The 14,353-nt window shown below is 49.7% G+C and overlaps 2 protein-coding genes across 3 annotated transcripts in view; one reads left to right on the forward strand and one right to left on the reverse strand.

Annotated features, from left to right (window-relative positions):
* strn4 (striatin, calmodulin binding protein 4) lies at positions 1-12,109 on the reverse strand. Its single transcript, XM_062472574.1, has 17 exons — positions 11,694-12,109; positions 7,515-7,618; positions 7,256-7,329; positions 6,432-6,510; positions 6,087-6,272; positions 5,734-5,911; positions 4,808-4,964; positions 3,506-3,601; positions 3,103-3,221; positions 2,813-2,988; positions 2,475-2,522; positions 2,256-2,377; positions 1,916-2,083; positions 1,661-1,801; positions 1,429-1,527; positions 1,248-1,334; positions 1-1,082 (listed from the first exon to the last, which is right to left on the reverse strand). Exons 1-17 carry the CDS (start codon positions 11,979-11,981, stop codon positions 913-915), a joined length of 2,292 nt encoding a protein of 763 aa, XP_062328558.1. The 5' UTR covers positions 11,982-12,109; the 3' UTR covers positions 1-912.
* Positions 10,022-14,353, forward strand: part of fkrp (fukutin related protein) — an 8,488-nt gene continuing 4,156 nt past the window's right edge. The window contains exons 1-2 of one of the 2 annotated variants that reach the window (XM_062472576.1): positions 10,022-10,130; positions 13,024-14,127. In XM_062472576.1, coding sequence (XP_062328560.1) covers positions 13,141-14,127 — 987 coding nt within the window. In that variant the 5' untranslated portion in view covers positions 10,022-10,130; positions 13,024-13,140. Of the gene's footprint in view, positions 10,131-12,421; positions 12,823-13,023; positions 14,128-14,353 lie in introns of those variants that run through there. The other variant, XM_062472575.1, reaches the window with a different exon arrangement.

A 14,353-nucleotide genomic window follows, 5' to 3' on the forward strand; every position in this document is an offset into this window, starting at 1 on the left:
TCCCTCCCTCCCGTAGCAATAGGTGGGGATAATAGTGATGATGATGAAGATAAGACTACAATCTTCAGAAGCAAAGAAAGGACTGTTTATAAGTCATATTGTGCAGTGTAACAAGCCATCTTTCACACAAGCACTCAGACACACACACATACATTCATGAAATGTCCGGAACATAGAACACCATTCAACTCAGTCTGGTCCAAGAGAATGAAAGTAAAGCTGATTATCCATACACTGTTAAGGAACCTTCTCAGAACACACACCTATCCTGGCTAACTAGCATAACTAACCATCCAGACGACTAACCTACCCACCCTGACCAGCTAACTAACTACCTAGCACTGGAGAGTGTTTGGAGATGTGCCTCCCCTTGGTGATGGCCCTCGCTGCCTAACTGAGCAGTGTTGAGGAACTTAGACACAGGTTTGCAACGGGTGTGTTTCTTAAAACGAAAACAGGCTTTTAACGGAACAAGGAAGTATAGTGTGTGTGTGTGCGCGTGTGTACGGGTGTATGTTTTGGTCTGCACGGGCATGCTTAGTGTCACCAGTTCCAAAGCACTGTGTGTCATAGCAACTGGCAGATATAGGGAACATACCAGAGTGGTGTAGTGCAGAGCGGTCTAGTCCAGACCTAGCTAATCAACCACAGAGCAGCCCAGTGAGTTTGTTGAAAAGCAGAATGATTAGTAGTATCACAGCAAGTTACTGAGGCATTATGGGACTAAAAAAGGATGGGGAAATGAAGTCCTGTGGCAACCCAACCAGTGGGCTGCAGGACACAGTTCAGTGTGTGTGTGTGTACGTGTTTCAGCATTTGTCTCAGAAAAAGTGTGTTTATGTGTTTGTATTGGCATGTAAGCATGATGATGATGATGATGGCATGGTCCCATCCTCTGTCTCCTCCTCTTCCTCAGACAAAGATCTTGGCGAGTGCGTCGGCCCCGGCACTGGCGATAAAGGGCTGGGAGGGATGGAAGGCCACGTCGTGGATGGCCTCGTCATGCTTCTTCCTGTGGGCGGTGATCTCCTGGACACACGTCCTGTTGTCCAGCATCCACAGACGCACTGAGCAGTCATGACCTGCAGGGGGCGACATGCACACAGCAGAATCAGCCCACCTGCACTGGGTTTTAAATCATGTCATCTTACGATTATTCATTTCATGCCGTCTTTCAGTGGTTGTATATTTCAATAACGTCTCATTCAGATGAAGTCAAGTAAACCAAAACGAGGCCAGGTACTCACTCCCAGAGATTAGGTAAGTGCCTTTAGGGTCCGTGGTCAAACAGGTGACTGCATCGAGATGGGCGACCATGGAGTGGACCACTTTACCTACACAGACACATACACACACACAGTTAACCCAAGGAATCCCAGAAAAATACACATCAACCTAAATGAGTGACAAACACACACACAAACACACCCGTCTTGTTGTCAAGGAAGCGGATAGTGCGGTTCTCATGTGCTGTGACGGAGATGGGCTCAGAGGGATGGCTAACCACACGGTTAATCAGCTCGCTGCCTGCTGGGGCCACACACACACATATATATATACACACACGACAAGTTAAAGATTTATGGCCCACTCTGTACAGAACTTCTGATTCCAATGTTCCGGAACATTCTGTGTTGTGACCCGGAATCCGGTGACTCACCGTCCTTGGTTTGGGTCTCCAGGACCATGATGCTTTGCTCTGTGTTAAGGTCGTACAGCAGCGTCTCGCCGCCGTCAAACGACACAACCACCTGGGAGGGGTCAGAGGTCACGAACGCCACAGAGGTCGGCGTGCCGTGCTCTGGAGGAGAGGATGAAGGAGAAAATAGAAATACCATTTTCAAATCTGAAATTAATTTGGAGCTATAAGTTCTTTCTTTTAAGCCAAATTGCTTCACGTATCTTCACCACACACCTCTTTCCTTGTTGAGGACAGATATGCAGGGGGAGGAGTTCTGTGGATCCCAGAGACGGATAGTCCCGTCTGCGGAGCAGGACGCCAGGCGCTGGAGGGGGGCAGAGTACGCCAGACCCCACACAGAGTCTTCGTGGCCTGCCAACACACTGCTCTCTATGCCTGGGTCTGAGGGAGGGAGGGAGATATAGGAGAGAGAAATAAAGAAACACAGAGGTTTGACAAAGAATGACTATGGCTGATTTAGTAAAGCACATTGACTAATCAGAGAGAGAGAGAGAGACAGACTGAGACAGACTCACAGAGAGAGAGTGACAGAGAGAGAAAGAGAGAAACTGACCGTAGTTGTCGTAGGGGTCAACGTTCAGGTCTGGAATCTTCCAGCAGCGTACAGTTCCATCCAGACCTCCACTATAACACGAGTCCCCCTCACCCCCCATGGCCAGAGACAGTACTGCCCCGCTGACACACAAGCGAAAAAAGGTCAGTACACTGAAGCTGACTACATATGTATTTGGGTGTGTATTTGGGTGTGTGTGCTCGCAAGGTTTGAACTCACCTATGTGCTCTGAACGTGTAGATGGGCTCAACATCCAGTGCTGCGTTCCTACAGAAGACCACAGTGAGTTAGCTAGCTGCTACAGCTACGACACAGTAGCTGCTACAGCTACAGCAATGTGCTAGCTAGCAGTTACAGCTACAGTGTCCTAGCTAGCTACTCCTGTCATGCTACTACCTACCCCATCTACTCAGCTGGTTGACCCTGCCATGGACCCTGATACCCAACATCCCTTTCAGGTTTCTGTCCCATTTGTCAATGTACCTGTACTTGATACATTCTTGGTCAACTATCATCCTGCCCTACTAGTGGGTTCTCCTGCAGTGTGTGGCTCTCACTTTTTGGAGTGCATGGCCTTGTTGAGGTTCCACAGCTTGAGTGTTCCGTCCTCGGAGGCTGTGATGAGCACCGGGTGTTCGGGGTGAAAGGTCATCGCCCTGATGGCGTCAAAGTGGCTCCGCAGGGTGAAACGAGGGTTCCACGTCTTCTTAAACTCCTCCCGGTTATCCTGCATCTAGTACCACACAGACCCACACACACACACACACAATGAAAAGAACAGCATGAGGGACTCGCGTGTGTGAGGGAAAGAGTAACTGAACAATAGAACACGCTATTGTGAACTCACGTCCATGGAGAGGTCGTTGTCATTGGCGACAGTAAGGTCAGCCAGCTCGCCCAGGTTCATGTCTCCACCCCCGACGGCATCTAGGATGAAGACGTCAGAGGAAAAACCCAGAGCGCCACCTAGGGGATGGGAGGACACACACACCCACTGATACCTACAGTACAACACACACACACATTAGAGCATCAGCTAACACACAACTGACCTGCCTCAAACAGACTCTTTATAAAGCAACACACACACAGGATTGCATCACAGAACAATCCAATATGCCTAACAACAACAACTACATAGACCCAGGTCCAGACAGGAAGGGGGTTGAGAGCAGGAGAGTGACTTGGGGGAAGGGAGGAGGAGAACAGAGGGAGGAGATGAGAGGAGCAGTAGGAGAAAGGGGTCTTACCTTCGCCGGAGCGAGACTGTCCTGAGACTGAGGGGGGCGGGGAGGGTTTGGGGGGGAAGTCCGACATCATGCCCTGGAGCTGGTTCCTACGGTCCTCTGGAGCCCCCCAGAGGAGAGACACAACATAACACCCAGTCATGCAGCGAGAGGGGGGAGGGGAGGAGGACAGAGCAGGTGATGGAAGGGAGGGGTTGGGGAAAGAGAGACAGAGAAAGGAGAAAGGGAAAAAGGGAGAGATGAAGGGCAGCGGACAGGTTGAGAGGGGGAAAAGGAAGACGTGTCGAAAGAAAAAGGTCAAGCCATTCTTCCACAAGGACAGGGTTGGAAAAGAGCGCAGAGGGGCGAGAAAGAGAGCCACAAAACATTCAGTGAACGAAAGAACAAAAAAAACTAACAACAAAGAAAACAAAAATGTGGAACGGATGAAACGGCATGCGGAGTTTCCTTAAAGCCTCCAGCAGCCATCTACACACGTTTATAGATGCCACCGGAGAAATGACACCTTCTAGTGGTCAACTAAGGAACTACATGAGGCCGTATTAGGCATTACCACTACGACAAATCCATAAAACACAACCACATACTGCACAACATGTTTTACTACCTGGTTTGGCAGCAGATATGGAGCTTTGCTTATGGAGGATGAGAATCTGAACCTGTTGGGCCTGTCTGAATTTATATAAGCACACTGAGAGAATTAGTGTATTACTAGAATCTTCTTTCTACATAAGAGATGAGGAGAGGGTAATAATCAGTGTTTGTGTTCACCCAGCCCCAGTCTCCAACTTCAAGAACGAGAGGTTACTTCTGGGGCTGGGGGACATGGCTGCCAGGGGCTTTGAAAGGTGACCAAAAGAAGAAAAAAATAGGACAACAAAAGACACGCATGACACATTGGAACCCAGAGAGAGAGAAAGAGAAACCGAAAATGAGAGAGGGAGAATGAGGAAGAGAGGACCACAGCGAGAGGGAGCGAGAGCGTGAGAGATTTTTACAGAGTGAAACAGGCACGGAGAGGCAAGAGTTTGACAAAGACAATGGTTTTATTTCGCTACAGAGCTGGAAGAGCCTTACACACGCCACTTGATAAAAACAGACAGTGGGGAAGAATGGACAGAGGAGGAGGAGAATGCAGGGAGGAAGGGAGGAAGAGAAAGAGGGGTAGAAAACTATACAGACGAGAGGACGGAAAGATGCTGATGATGATGTGGTTGTTTGCTGTTGTAGTAGTTGCTGTTGTTGTTGTTGCTGCTGTTGTTGTTGTGGTGGTGGCGGGTGGTTGTTGCTAAGGCAACAGCGTACCTAGCTCCCGTCCATCACCGGAGATGCGGGCCTCTCCTGCCCCCTCCCCCTCCTCCCCCGAGCCCAGGAAGTCAAACTCGCCGAGGGCATCTTCCGAGTCATCTTCATCTTCATCATCCTCAGGGTCCAACTCTGTGGTCATAGGCTCCAAACCCATCTAGAAGAGAGACAGAAAGATAGAGATATTAAATTAGTAAGTATGGAGAGAAGAGAGAAAAGGAGAAATTCTCCTATACGTATACTGCAAATGTTTACTCCTCGACAGGTCTGCAAACGCCTTTGTAAACCGAGATTTGTTCAAACGATTTGTTTGTTAACCTACGGTCTCGGTTAACAAACAAATCGTTTTAACAAATCGAGGCGACAAAGCGTTTGCTGGTTTCTTATATACTACAACAATACGTGGGAAGATCCAAAATCAAACACGTTGAATCTGGAGCAGACGCCATGTTGTCAGAGCAATCAGCTGCACTTGCACTGGTGACATCACTACATCTCCAACGCAACATATCAACAACATCAATTCGTCTTCTGTCTGCTTCAGATACTTCTTTAAAACGGGAAGCGGTTGCGGGGCGTTTGCGGACCTGTGCAAAAAACATATTTGGTTGTTTTAGGCAATTTAGGCTACTTTGTTGCCGAGCAGATGCCACGTCGTTAAGGTCAATGGCTACATCTCCAAGGCAACCGCTTGTTGCTAGGTCCGTAAAAACGTTTATTTACCTCTGCGAACTTTCAGGAGGTATATAAACGGATTTATTAACTTTTGAGAACGTCTTCTGGACCAATAGGAACAGTGTATTGGTCCAATTATTACACTAGTATATAAGAAACTCCAATACATATTATAGACATCATATTTGCTCAAAACATCGCTCTTGCTCTCGCTCTCTCTCTGTCTGTGAGAACTCCACGTCCAGGCTGACCTTGACGCGAGGCTTCTTGGTCTTGCGGGAGCCGTCGATGCAGTCCGTGCCCATGCCCTGGAAGTCATCCTCCTCGTCGCTGTCATCCTCATCGTCATCCTCACATCCGTGCAGGAAGGGGATCTTGTCCAACACTGAGCCTCCGAGATGCTCTTTGGAGTTCTCCTTCCCTGCATTCCTACACACCACACACACACACATAAAGGTTTGAGGATGTATTTGAGCATGTGTGTGTGTGGTGTTGAGTGCATACGTGTGTGTATATGTATATGTGAGAGTGTTCGCGAGCAAACATGAGCATTTATGAGAGTTTAGGAGCGTGTGTGTGTGTATGTGAGCGAGCAGTGTCTCACCTCTTGATCTGCTCCTCGATCTGTCTGACCAGGAGAGACTCCCCCCCTGCCAGGGGCTCTGGGTCTGGGGGGGGCTCGCTCGGGGCGGGCCCGTTGGCCTCTGGGCTGGTCCGGCCCAGGAGAGAGCGCACCCGCTTAGAACGCATGTCCAGGATAGTGTCTGAGTAGCCCACCTCCTCCAGGTACCTACGAGCACACACATACACACACATTAAACCAACAGTTAAAACCTTCCCATGTACAGAAGCAATAAGGATGACACCAAAAGACAACACCCACCCACTGAACTGTTTGCCTATCCCCTGTTGTGACTAGGCCTAAGAGGTGTGTGTACACAAGCCTTACTTCCTCAGTAGCTGCCGACCCTCCTTCCATGACATCTGATTGGCTGGCTCAGAGTCAGTCTCTGCAGGCCCATTGGGTACTACGGCAGAGTTGTCAAACAACACCAGAGCATTAGACTGTAGTCAATCTTAGTTACAACTTCCTTAAATAGGCTGATTAATGGGACGGAACTAAATGAGCCCTGGACTTCCTTACATAAGGATGTCTTACATAAGAAGATATCCACAGAGCTTATATACAACATGCTTGTAGGATAAGATTCACCCTTTGGCCCTTTATAGACCCTTGGTTGTTCCCTTATATACATGCTTCCTATACCCTTGGTTGTTCCCTTATACATGCTTCCTACACCCTTGGTTGTTCCCTTATGCATGCTTCCTACACCCTTGGTTGTTCCCTTATACATGCTTCCTCCACCCTTGGTTGTTCCCTTATACATGCTTCCTCCACCCTTGGTTGTTCCCTTAACCCTTGTGTTATCTTCGGGTCATTCTGACCCATCAGTCATTGTGACCCACCGTCGTATTGCGACAACTTTACCGCATACAAAAACAAAGTGAAGCATTTTCTTTTAACCGTTGGGCTGTCTCAGACCCCCCACATTGCAAAGGTTAAAAGAAAAAGTATTTTTATTTGTTTTTGTATTGGGTAAAATTGGGTAAACACAACGATGGTTCGTTATGAACCTTTGGGTCATGTGACCCGAAGGCAGCACAAGGGTTAAGCATGCTTCCTCCACCCTTGGTTGTTCCCTTAAGCATGCTTCCTCCACCCTTGGTTGTTCCCTTAAGCATGCTTCCTCCACCCTCCCCAGTGTGTCGTACTTTGCTCCGCCTCCTCTGGTCTCTTGTCCTCTGGACTCTGGTCACTCCCTGTCTTCAGCTTCTGGTGCTTGGACCTGTAATCACAGCAGCCACCACACGAGGGCAGTGTCACACCACTCGGATTTCAGACGACAGGGACATCAGGACCACACACCAGAGAGGCTGGAGGTCCCAGAGGGGCCTTGTGTGAGTGAGCGCACAACACAGACTGCGTGTGTGTGTGTGTGTGTCTCTGTGTGTGTGTGTGCTTCTGTCTCACCTCTCCTGTTTGAGGGCATACTCCAGCATCTTGATCCTCCTGACCAGATCCTGCTTCATGTTCTCCTGGCCTTTCCTCTCGCCCTGGAGGAACGCCACCTGAGCCTGGGTGAGGCGGAGGTGGAGGGGGGGGGGCAAGGGGAGGAAGGGCAACAGAGAGCATGTGAATGTTAGAACAGTCATGTATGATAAGGCATGAGAAGCGCGCACACACACAAACACAAGCCACACACACACACTTAATCGTTTGCTCGCTCGCCCGCCCGCACACACACACACAGTGCAGGCTCATCCTCCAGTGTGGAGGGCAGGAGGAGTGAGGCAGCAGCCCAGACTGGCCTACAGCTCTCCGGGGACAGGCTAAGTACAGGGCTGTGGTGGGCGGGTGTGTGGTCAGGAGTGGTCAGGAGAACCACAGCTCTGTATTTAGAAGCTCTCCTGACCAGGCTCTGACCACACATCTGCAGAAGAAGAGGAGCAAAAACAAGTCAGCTACTACTGGCACTATTCACATCCACAGTACTTCCCCCTTTCCACCATGCCATCCTTCCTCCTTTCATTCCTGCCAGCCTTCCTTCCTTCCATCCCTCATTTCTTTCTTCCCTTCATCCATCCTTCTTTGTTTCCTGATGTTCTGACTGACATGTAAAGGAATTGCGATTTGAGATGACTTTACAAAGTTCAGTGTAAAGAGGACACACAGAGGGCTGTGTCGAGGGACTGCAGCATGTGTCTGCAGCACACAGCCAGGCCCGGGGGAGAGGAAGCCATTCTGTCATATCTTTGCTCCCATGCCATCCCTCCCTCTCTCTCTCTATTTCTCTCCCCCCCCTCTCTCTCCCTCCCTCCCCCTCTCTCTCCCTCCTTCCATTTCTGTCTCCCTCGTTCTCACGCCTGTTCTCACGCTCGTCTTCATCTTTCTCTCTTGCTTTGCCAAGTAGTGCCCCTGATGTGTTTTCACAGTTCATTTATCTTGTGTGTGTGTATGTGTGTGTGTGTGTTAAGCTTTGTGGAAGTAGAGCAGTCTAAAAATGCTGCCTCATGGGGCTGGCCACTCAGGTCTACATGAGAAGATACTCACCCAGCAAAAATGCATGGTAGCCTGCCTATACGCACACACACATACACACAAACTACAGTAGCAGCTGCTTAGAGAGCCAAGCCTACAAGCCCATATAAGAATGAATACTGAACAGAGGCAGCAATAGAGAAACACAAAGACAAACTGAAAAACTGTTGGGAGAGAGAAAGCAGTAAGGGGAGAGATGGAGAAGACAGAAACCAGAGTGATGTGAGGAATGTCTCTCTTCTCTCATTTAGAGGTAGGACTGTGAGGGTCTAGTTCAGGTCCACTAAGACAGACAAGCTATAACCTATCACACACACCTTCCGATTTCTCACACACACACACACACACACACAGAACTTTTCAGTGGCTCTAGATAACAGATAACCATCCCTTCCACTGTCACACTTTGCTTCTGGAGCATGTTATAACTTGCTTGGTCTACTCTACACACTACCTGAAATAGCTTCACCTGACCTGCATGGAATGAGACACACACACACATACACACAGCCAGCTGGCTAGCTAGCAACTAGTCAGCCAGTGCCTCTCAACTAGCCAGCTAACATTCAGTCAGCCAGGTGAACCCCAGGTGTTGCAGACAAGGAGCACCACAGTAGAACTTCTCTCCCCTGTGTTGGCATCTCCAAGGACGTGTCTCGCTTATGTTGCTATCATCCCTCCACAAGTCTCTCTCTACTCTGGGGGTATCTCTCCGCAGGTCTCTCTCTACTCTGGGGGTATCTCTCTACTCTGGGGGTATCTCTCCAGAGGTCGGCCTCATGTTGGTGTCTCTGGAGGGGTCTTTCTCCCTGTTACCCGTTCAACCACTCAGTATTCCCTTAGCATCCTTCCCCTCTCTCATGCTGCCTACCTCCTTCCCTTCCACCCTGTTCCCCTTTCTCTAGTTCCCTCTCATGCGGCCTCTCTTCCTTCCTCTCCCCCATTTCCTTCTCTCAGAACAGGGTCAAGGGCAGCCATCATCTCCCCTGTCCTGTTGCCATTTCTCCCTCCCTCCATCTCTCCCTCCCTCAGGGATCCACTACAGGCCAACAAGTAGAGCACAGGACTTATCTGGGACAGAGATAGAAGAGGGCTGTGTGTGTGTGCGTGTGCGTGCAATTACTACAGAACTGACTGTGGGACTACATGCGTGTAAGGGAATTGGTGTGTTTGTGTGTGTGGAGGCGGCGGCCCCTGCCACCTGTCAGCTAGCCTGTGGTCACATGATCATGAGGGGATGTCACACCTGACCCGGAAAGGGGTGGGGCCTCACGCCAACCTGTCATCAGAGACACAGTACCACAGATGTCCTCTTTAACGACCTCGCTCTTTCCCAAACACACACCCCCTCTCTCCCATAAACACACACATAAACACACGGTAACACACTGTCCCCTGTTCTATCTCCGTCAAACCCTCGCGCTCACACGTACAGAGTAACAAACTGTGCCCTGTCTATCTCTGCACACATAAGCACACACACACACACATGTACGTCACATTGTAGAGAATGACAGGAATAATTTCCACATCGATTGATGACCCTCGGTAAGAGGATTGCGGTGTGTGTTTCTGACTCATAAAAATAAATGTTGAGAGATGGTGACCAATTGTGTAACAAGCATGTGCACAGAGTAGTAACAGAATACTAGTGTGTCATGTCCTGTGTGTGTCTGAATCTTCACAAGCTAGCATGACACATGACCCTATAACACACCACTGGCATGGTGTGTTATATGTTAATACATACATGTTGGCCACAAAATTCATGGATGCCCATCCTTGATTGTGTGTGTGCGCACGTGTGTTTGTGTGCGCCACAAAGCAGTTTTGTTATTTTAGCAGTCACTGGCGTATTGTTATGTAAGCTAGGCCACTGTTCTGTTTGAACGAGGCACGCTCAGATGCTTCTTTTTCACCCTCCACTCCATCTCTCTCTCTGTCATATGCAGCTAATTCGGCTTGTATCATCCCCCCTGCCCCCACCACACACACACACACACACACACAGCTAAGAAGCAGCTACTGTACCGTGATGGTCACCATGACACACCTCTGCCCCCCGTCCTCTATAAGAGCATGGGAGTTGCTTTCTTATGTTGTTCATTTATATTTCATGTGCCTTCTATTTATAGACACGTATAGGTTGAAGCACCAAGCAAGCATCAGCATCAGAACGGGGACTGATATGATTCTCCACATTAGGAATATGCCCACGTGTATGGTTGATCTATAATTCAACATGCTTATTACAAGTCACATGCTGTGTGTGATGACAGGGCATCAGAGAGAGAGAGGAGAGAGAGCAAAGAAACATTATTTGCACTCTAGATACGAAACAGTGTGTTTGTGTGTCTGTACAGTTGGAACCGCATTACGTCATTAGTTTATTTTTTTCAGATTAGCTCGCGTGACTGACTGTGCGTGTGTCTCCGAAATTTGGTCTATAACGGCATGCGCCCTCCTGGATCCAAGTTGTAATTGACAGCGAGTCACGTGACCCACTGTAATCTCACACAGAGGAAAACAGACAATGATCCGATCGTAAGGTGGAGTGGACAATAGTCCACAGACTGTTGAATCAACTAGCTATTCATTTCAACAACGTTAACTAACTGTCAGGGCCCCCAGACGACCATCTTATTAACACCATCACCTGTGTGATCCGCCGCGTTCCAATTAACGCCTTCTTTAAAGCTGAACGAGATAGGGGTAAGGTGCCAGACAGCTAACGCTAGTTGCCTAGTGCAACATCATCGCACTGAACGCTAACCATACTAACCGGGACGGCTCAACAATAGGCTGCCCTCGAGGATGAAACCAGATCAAGCTCCCGTGGTCAATTTAAGACTTTGATAGGTTAAGACTTGCACTGACATTGTCACTACATCAAGCGTCTCGTGGATATTAAGATAAGGTTATCTTTTAAACAAGCAGTTCTGTCCAGCAGCAACGCCACCACCGCCTTAGGCATAATTCACTTCTAGACAATATTTCGGACTCACTAGTTTTCTTATCGATAGAGTTAATCCATGTAGGAGCGGTCACGACTTCCAAACAAGGCATGGATTCGTAGTGCATATATGTCAAAATAAATGGATGAACAAATACCCTGAGTTCGTCCCTTTCGGCTTCCCAGCGGTATTTCTCGGCCTGGAATCGTCCCCATTCGAACTGGATAAAGTGCAAGATCCCAGGAAGCGATAGGCCTGCGTCCCCGTCTTGCGATTCCCGAGGCTGCGACGATCCAGCCATCGCCCCTGCTGCTGCCGCCGCGGCCGCTGTTGTTGTCGCCTGCCCGAGTCCTGATTTCGGCCCGTTCGGATTGCGCCCCACGCCGCTCCCTCCAGCGTTCTGGTTCGTTCCTCCCGCTACTCCGCCGGATCTTTCCGCCTCCATTTTACCGTTCGAGCTCAAGCCAGGACAAGGAGGTGGAAACAAGCAGCGAGAATAATAACCCCGTCCCTTTCAGACCCAACACTTCCACTCTAGCAAGCCTTCCCCTCTTTCTTCCTCTCTCACGTAGAAAGCAGGATTTGCTTAACAGGCAGCAAAAACCTTTAAACATCCGTTTAGCAATTTCAAAATAAAAGCTTAAATTGTTAAGTGACAGATTTGTGACCCAACCGAACTGTTGTTTAATAACATCAAATGAGCCATTTTCCAAATCAAAAATATATAGTTACACAAATGACATCATCATATGAATGACAAAACCCTTTGAGAGATTATATACTCCGGAATTTGGTTTATTATATACTCTTATTCTGAAAGGATTTAGCTCGTTTCCGGTTACCAGCACGAACGTTGGTAGGCATCTTCACGAAACGAATAATGCAGGGGTTTAGGAGCTGATGCTAAATAGTGAGCTCTTGGTAGATCTTGCTACAATCCAAACAAGACTGGTTTTAATGGGTCTATCCCTTGTATTCAACTCTGTAAACAGACAATTTGGTTCCTGCAATATAGTGACCGCAGGCCAATTCCGTCCTATCTCTGAGATCGTTTCCGATACAAGAAAATAGGCTATATGGGCATCTACATCTCGACCGCATAGTTCATTCGTATGCATAGATCTACGTATCGGTTTAAATATATTGGATTTGTTCTTCAAATCAAATAAAACATATACGTATTGCTCCTGTAGCCTACAACCGTAAGGCAATGACTCGTTGCAAAATATTTATGTTTACTGCCGGGCAACTACTGTATGATCCTTGGTTCTAAAGCTACGTTACAGGTAAATTCAGTTTCCGTTAGTTTAAAATCTTAATGCAATTCCAATTGGTTGATGACATGAATGCCATTTCGCCATAATGTGCTATGGAACCGATCGAAATGGATTGTCACGAACCACGAAAGCAATGCAATCCATGTCAATGGTTTGGCTAGGGTAATCCAAAGCAAACCTCTCCCATAGCTGTGTGTGTGTGTGTTTCAGTGTGACACATCGGACCACCCAGCTACTCCACGGGAGAGCTAGCATCCCGATGGCGCGGACAGAACCCATTAAGAACAGAGTTGTGGGTCTGTAATCAGTTAAACGCCTGGGGCAACCATGCGTGTGGGCTTCTGGGGCCTGCTGGCAGCAGTTATCGTCCTCAACCTGCTGATCATCTACTACGTGTCCCATGTCCAGCACCAGATGAATGAGAGGAGACGGGGCGAGCCAGGGAGGGGCTCCAGAAGGTCCCCCCTGCCTGTGTCCGGCCAGGGGGGTAGCGGGCCCGGAGCTGGGGTGGGGGGGGTTGGTGGAGGAGCAGGAGGGGGGGTCGGAGAAGGAAACACCCGTGGCCCGCGGGTCACCGTCCTCCTCCGTGAGTTCGAGGACTTCGAGAACTACGTGGGAGACGTGGCAAGGTCGTTCTTCCGCCAGCGGCCCGAGCTGCCCTTCCTGGCGGTGGCCGACTCCCCTCCCTACCCTCCTCTGGCGCTCTCTGACGGGGCCCGGCTCCTGGTGCTCACCCCCAGCCCGGACCAGCCCCCGCAGGCCCACCGGCCTGAGTTCCACGTCCAGACTGAGTTTGTGCTGCTGGTTCCCGACGGCGTGGAGCTGGAGCAGGGCCGTCTGGTGGAGCGTCTGATCCGGGAGCTGGAGGGCGAGGGCGGCGGGCCCGTGAGGCTCGTGGCGGCGTCCGTGCTCGCCCGCTCTGCCGTGCAGTGCCTCAGCCTGAGGGTGAGCCTGCGCGAGTGGACGGCCACCTACACGCCCGGCGCGTCGGGGAGCAGCGGGAGCGTGTGCACAGCGCTGCAGGGCGACGCCGTCGTGCTGATGAGGTCCGAGGACCTCTTCAACCTGTCCGTCCCCCTGGGGCGCCCTCTGATGACCTCGCTGTTCATCCAGACCTCGCTGCGCGGCTGGAAGGTCAAGCTGCTGGAGAGCCCCGCCTTTGCCGCGGGCCACAGGCCGCTGTTCAGCTCCGCCCACAACCAGTGGAAGGCAGACACGCGTGTGAAGGAGAGCACGGCTCGTCTGATGAGGAGCTTCGGGCTGAAGCGTCTGCTGCTGGCGGATGGGAAGGAGCAGTGGTTCGGCTGTGGGAAGGTGAACTCTGACCATGTGTGACCACGTTCGAATGCATGCCGTTGAGGCACGATGCACGAAATATGCATTGTTTATTTATATATTTGTACTTTGATTTCAACTTTGTTTTCAATGATTTATCTCTCTTTTTGATTGTGTTGCTTGTGGTAGATACACTCAATTCTGCCACGCTACTTACTTGTGGTTTTAGTGTGCAGTGAATGATTTTCCCGATCCTCATTTGTAC

The sequence above is a fragment of the Osmerus eperlanus genome, chromosome 11 (assembly GCF_963692335.1).
Source record: "Osmerus eperlanus chromosome 11, fOsmEpe2.1, whole genome shotgun sequence".
Taxonomy (NCBI): domain Eukaryota; kingdom Metazoa; phylum Chordata; class Actinopteri; order Osmeriformes; family Osmeridae; genus Osmerus; species Osmerus eperlanus.

What these genes read in the sequence shown, in the direction of transcription:
- strn4 (XM_062472574.1), bottom strand. Translation starts at nt 11,981, where the DNA reads ATGGAGGCGGAAAGATCCGGCGGAGTAGCGGGAGGAACGAACCAGAAC. An exon ending in TGACCCCTACGACAACTACG is followed by an intron (nt 2,084 to 2,255) that starts GTCAGTTTCTCT and finishes TCCCTCCCTCAG; the next exon opens with ACCCAGGCATAGAGAGCAGT. An exon ending in TGTCCTCAACAAGGAAAGAG is followed by an intron (nt 1,802 to 1,915) that starts GTGTGTGGTGAA and finishes CCTCTCCTCCAG; the next exon opens with AGCACGGCACGCCGACCTCT.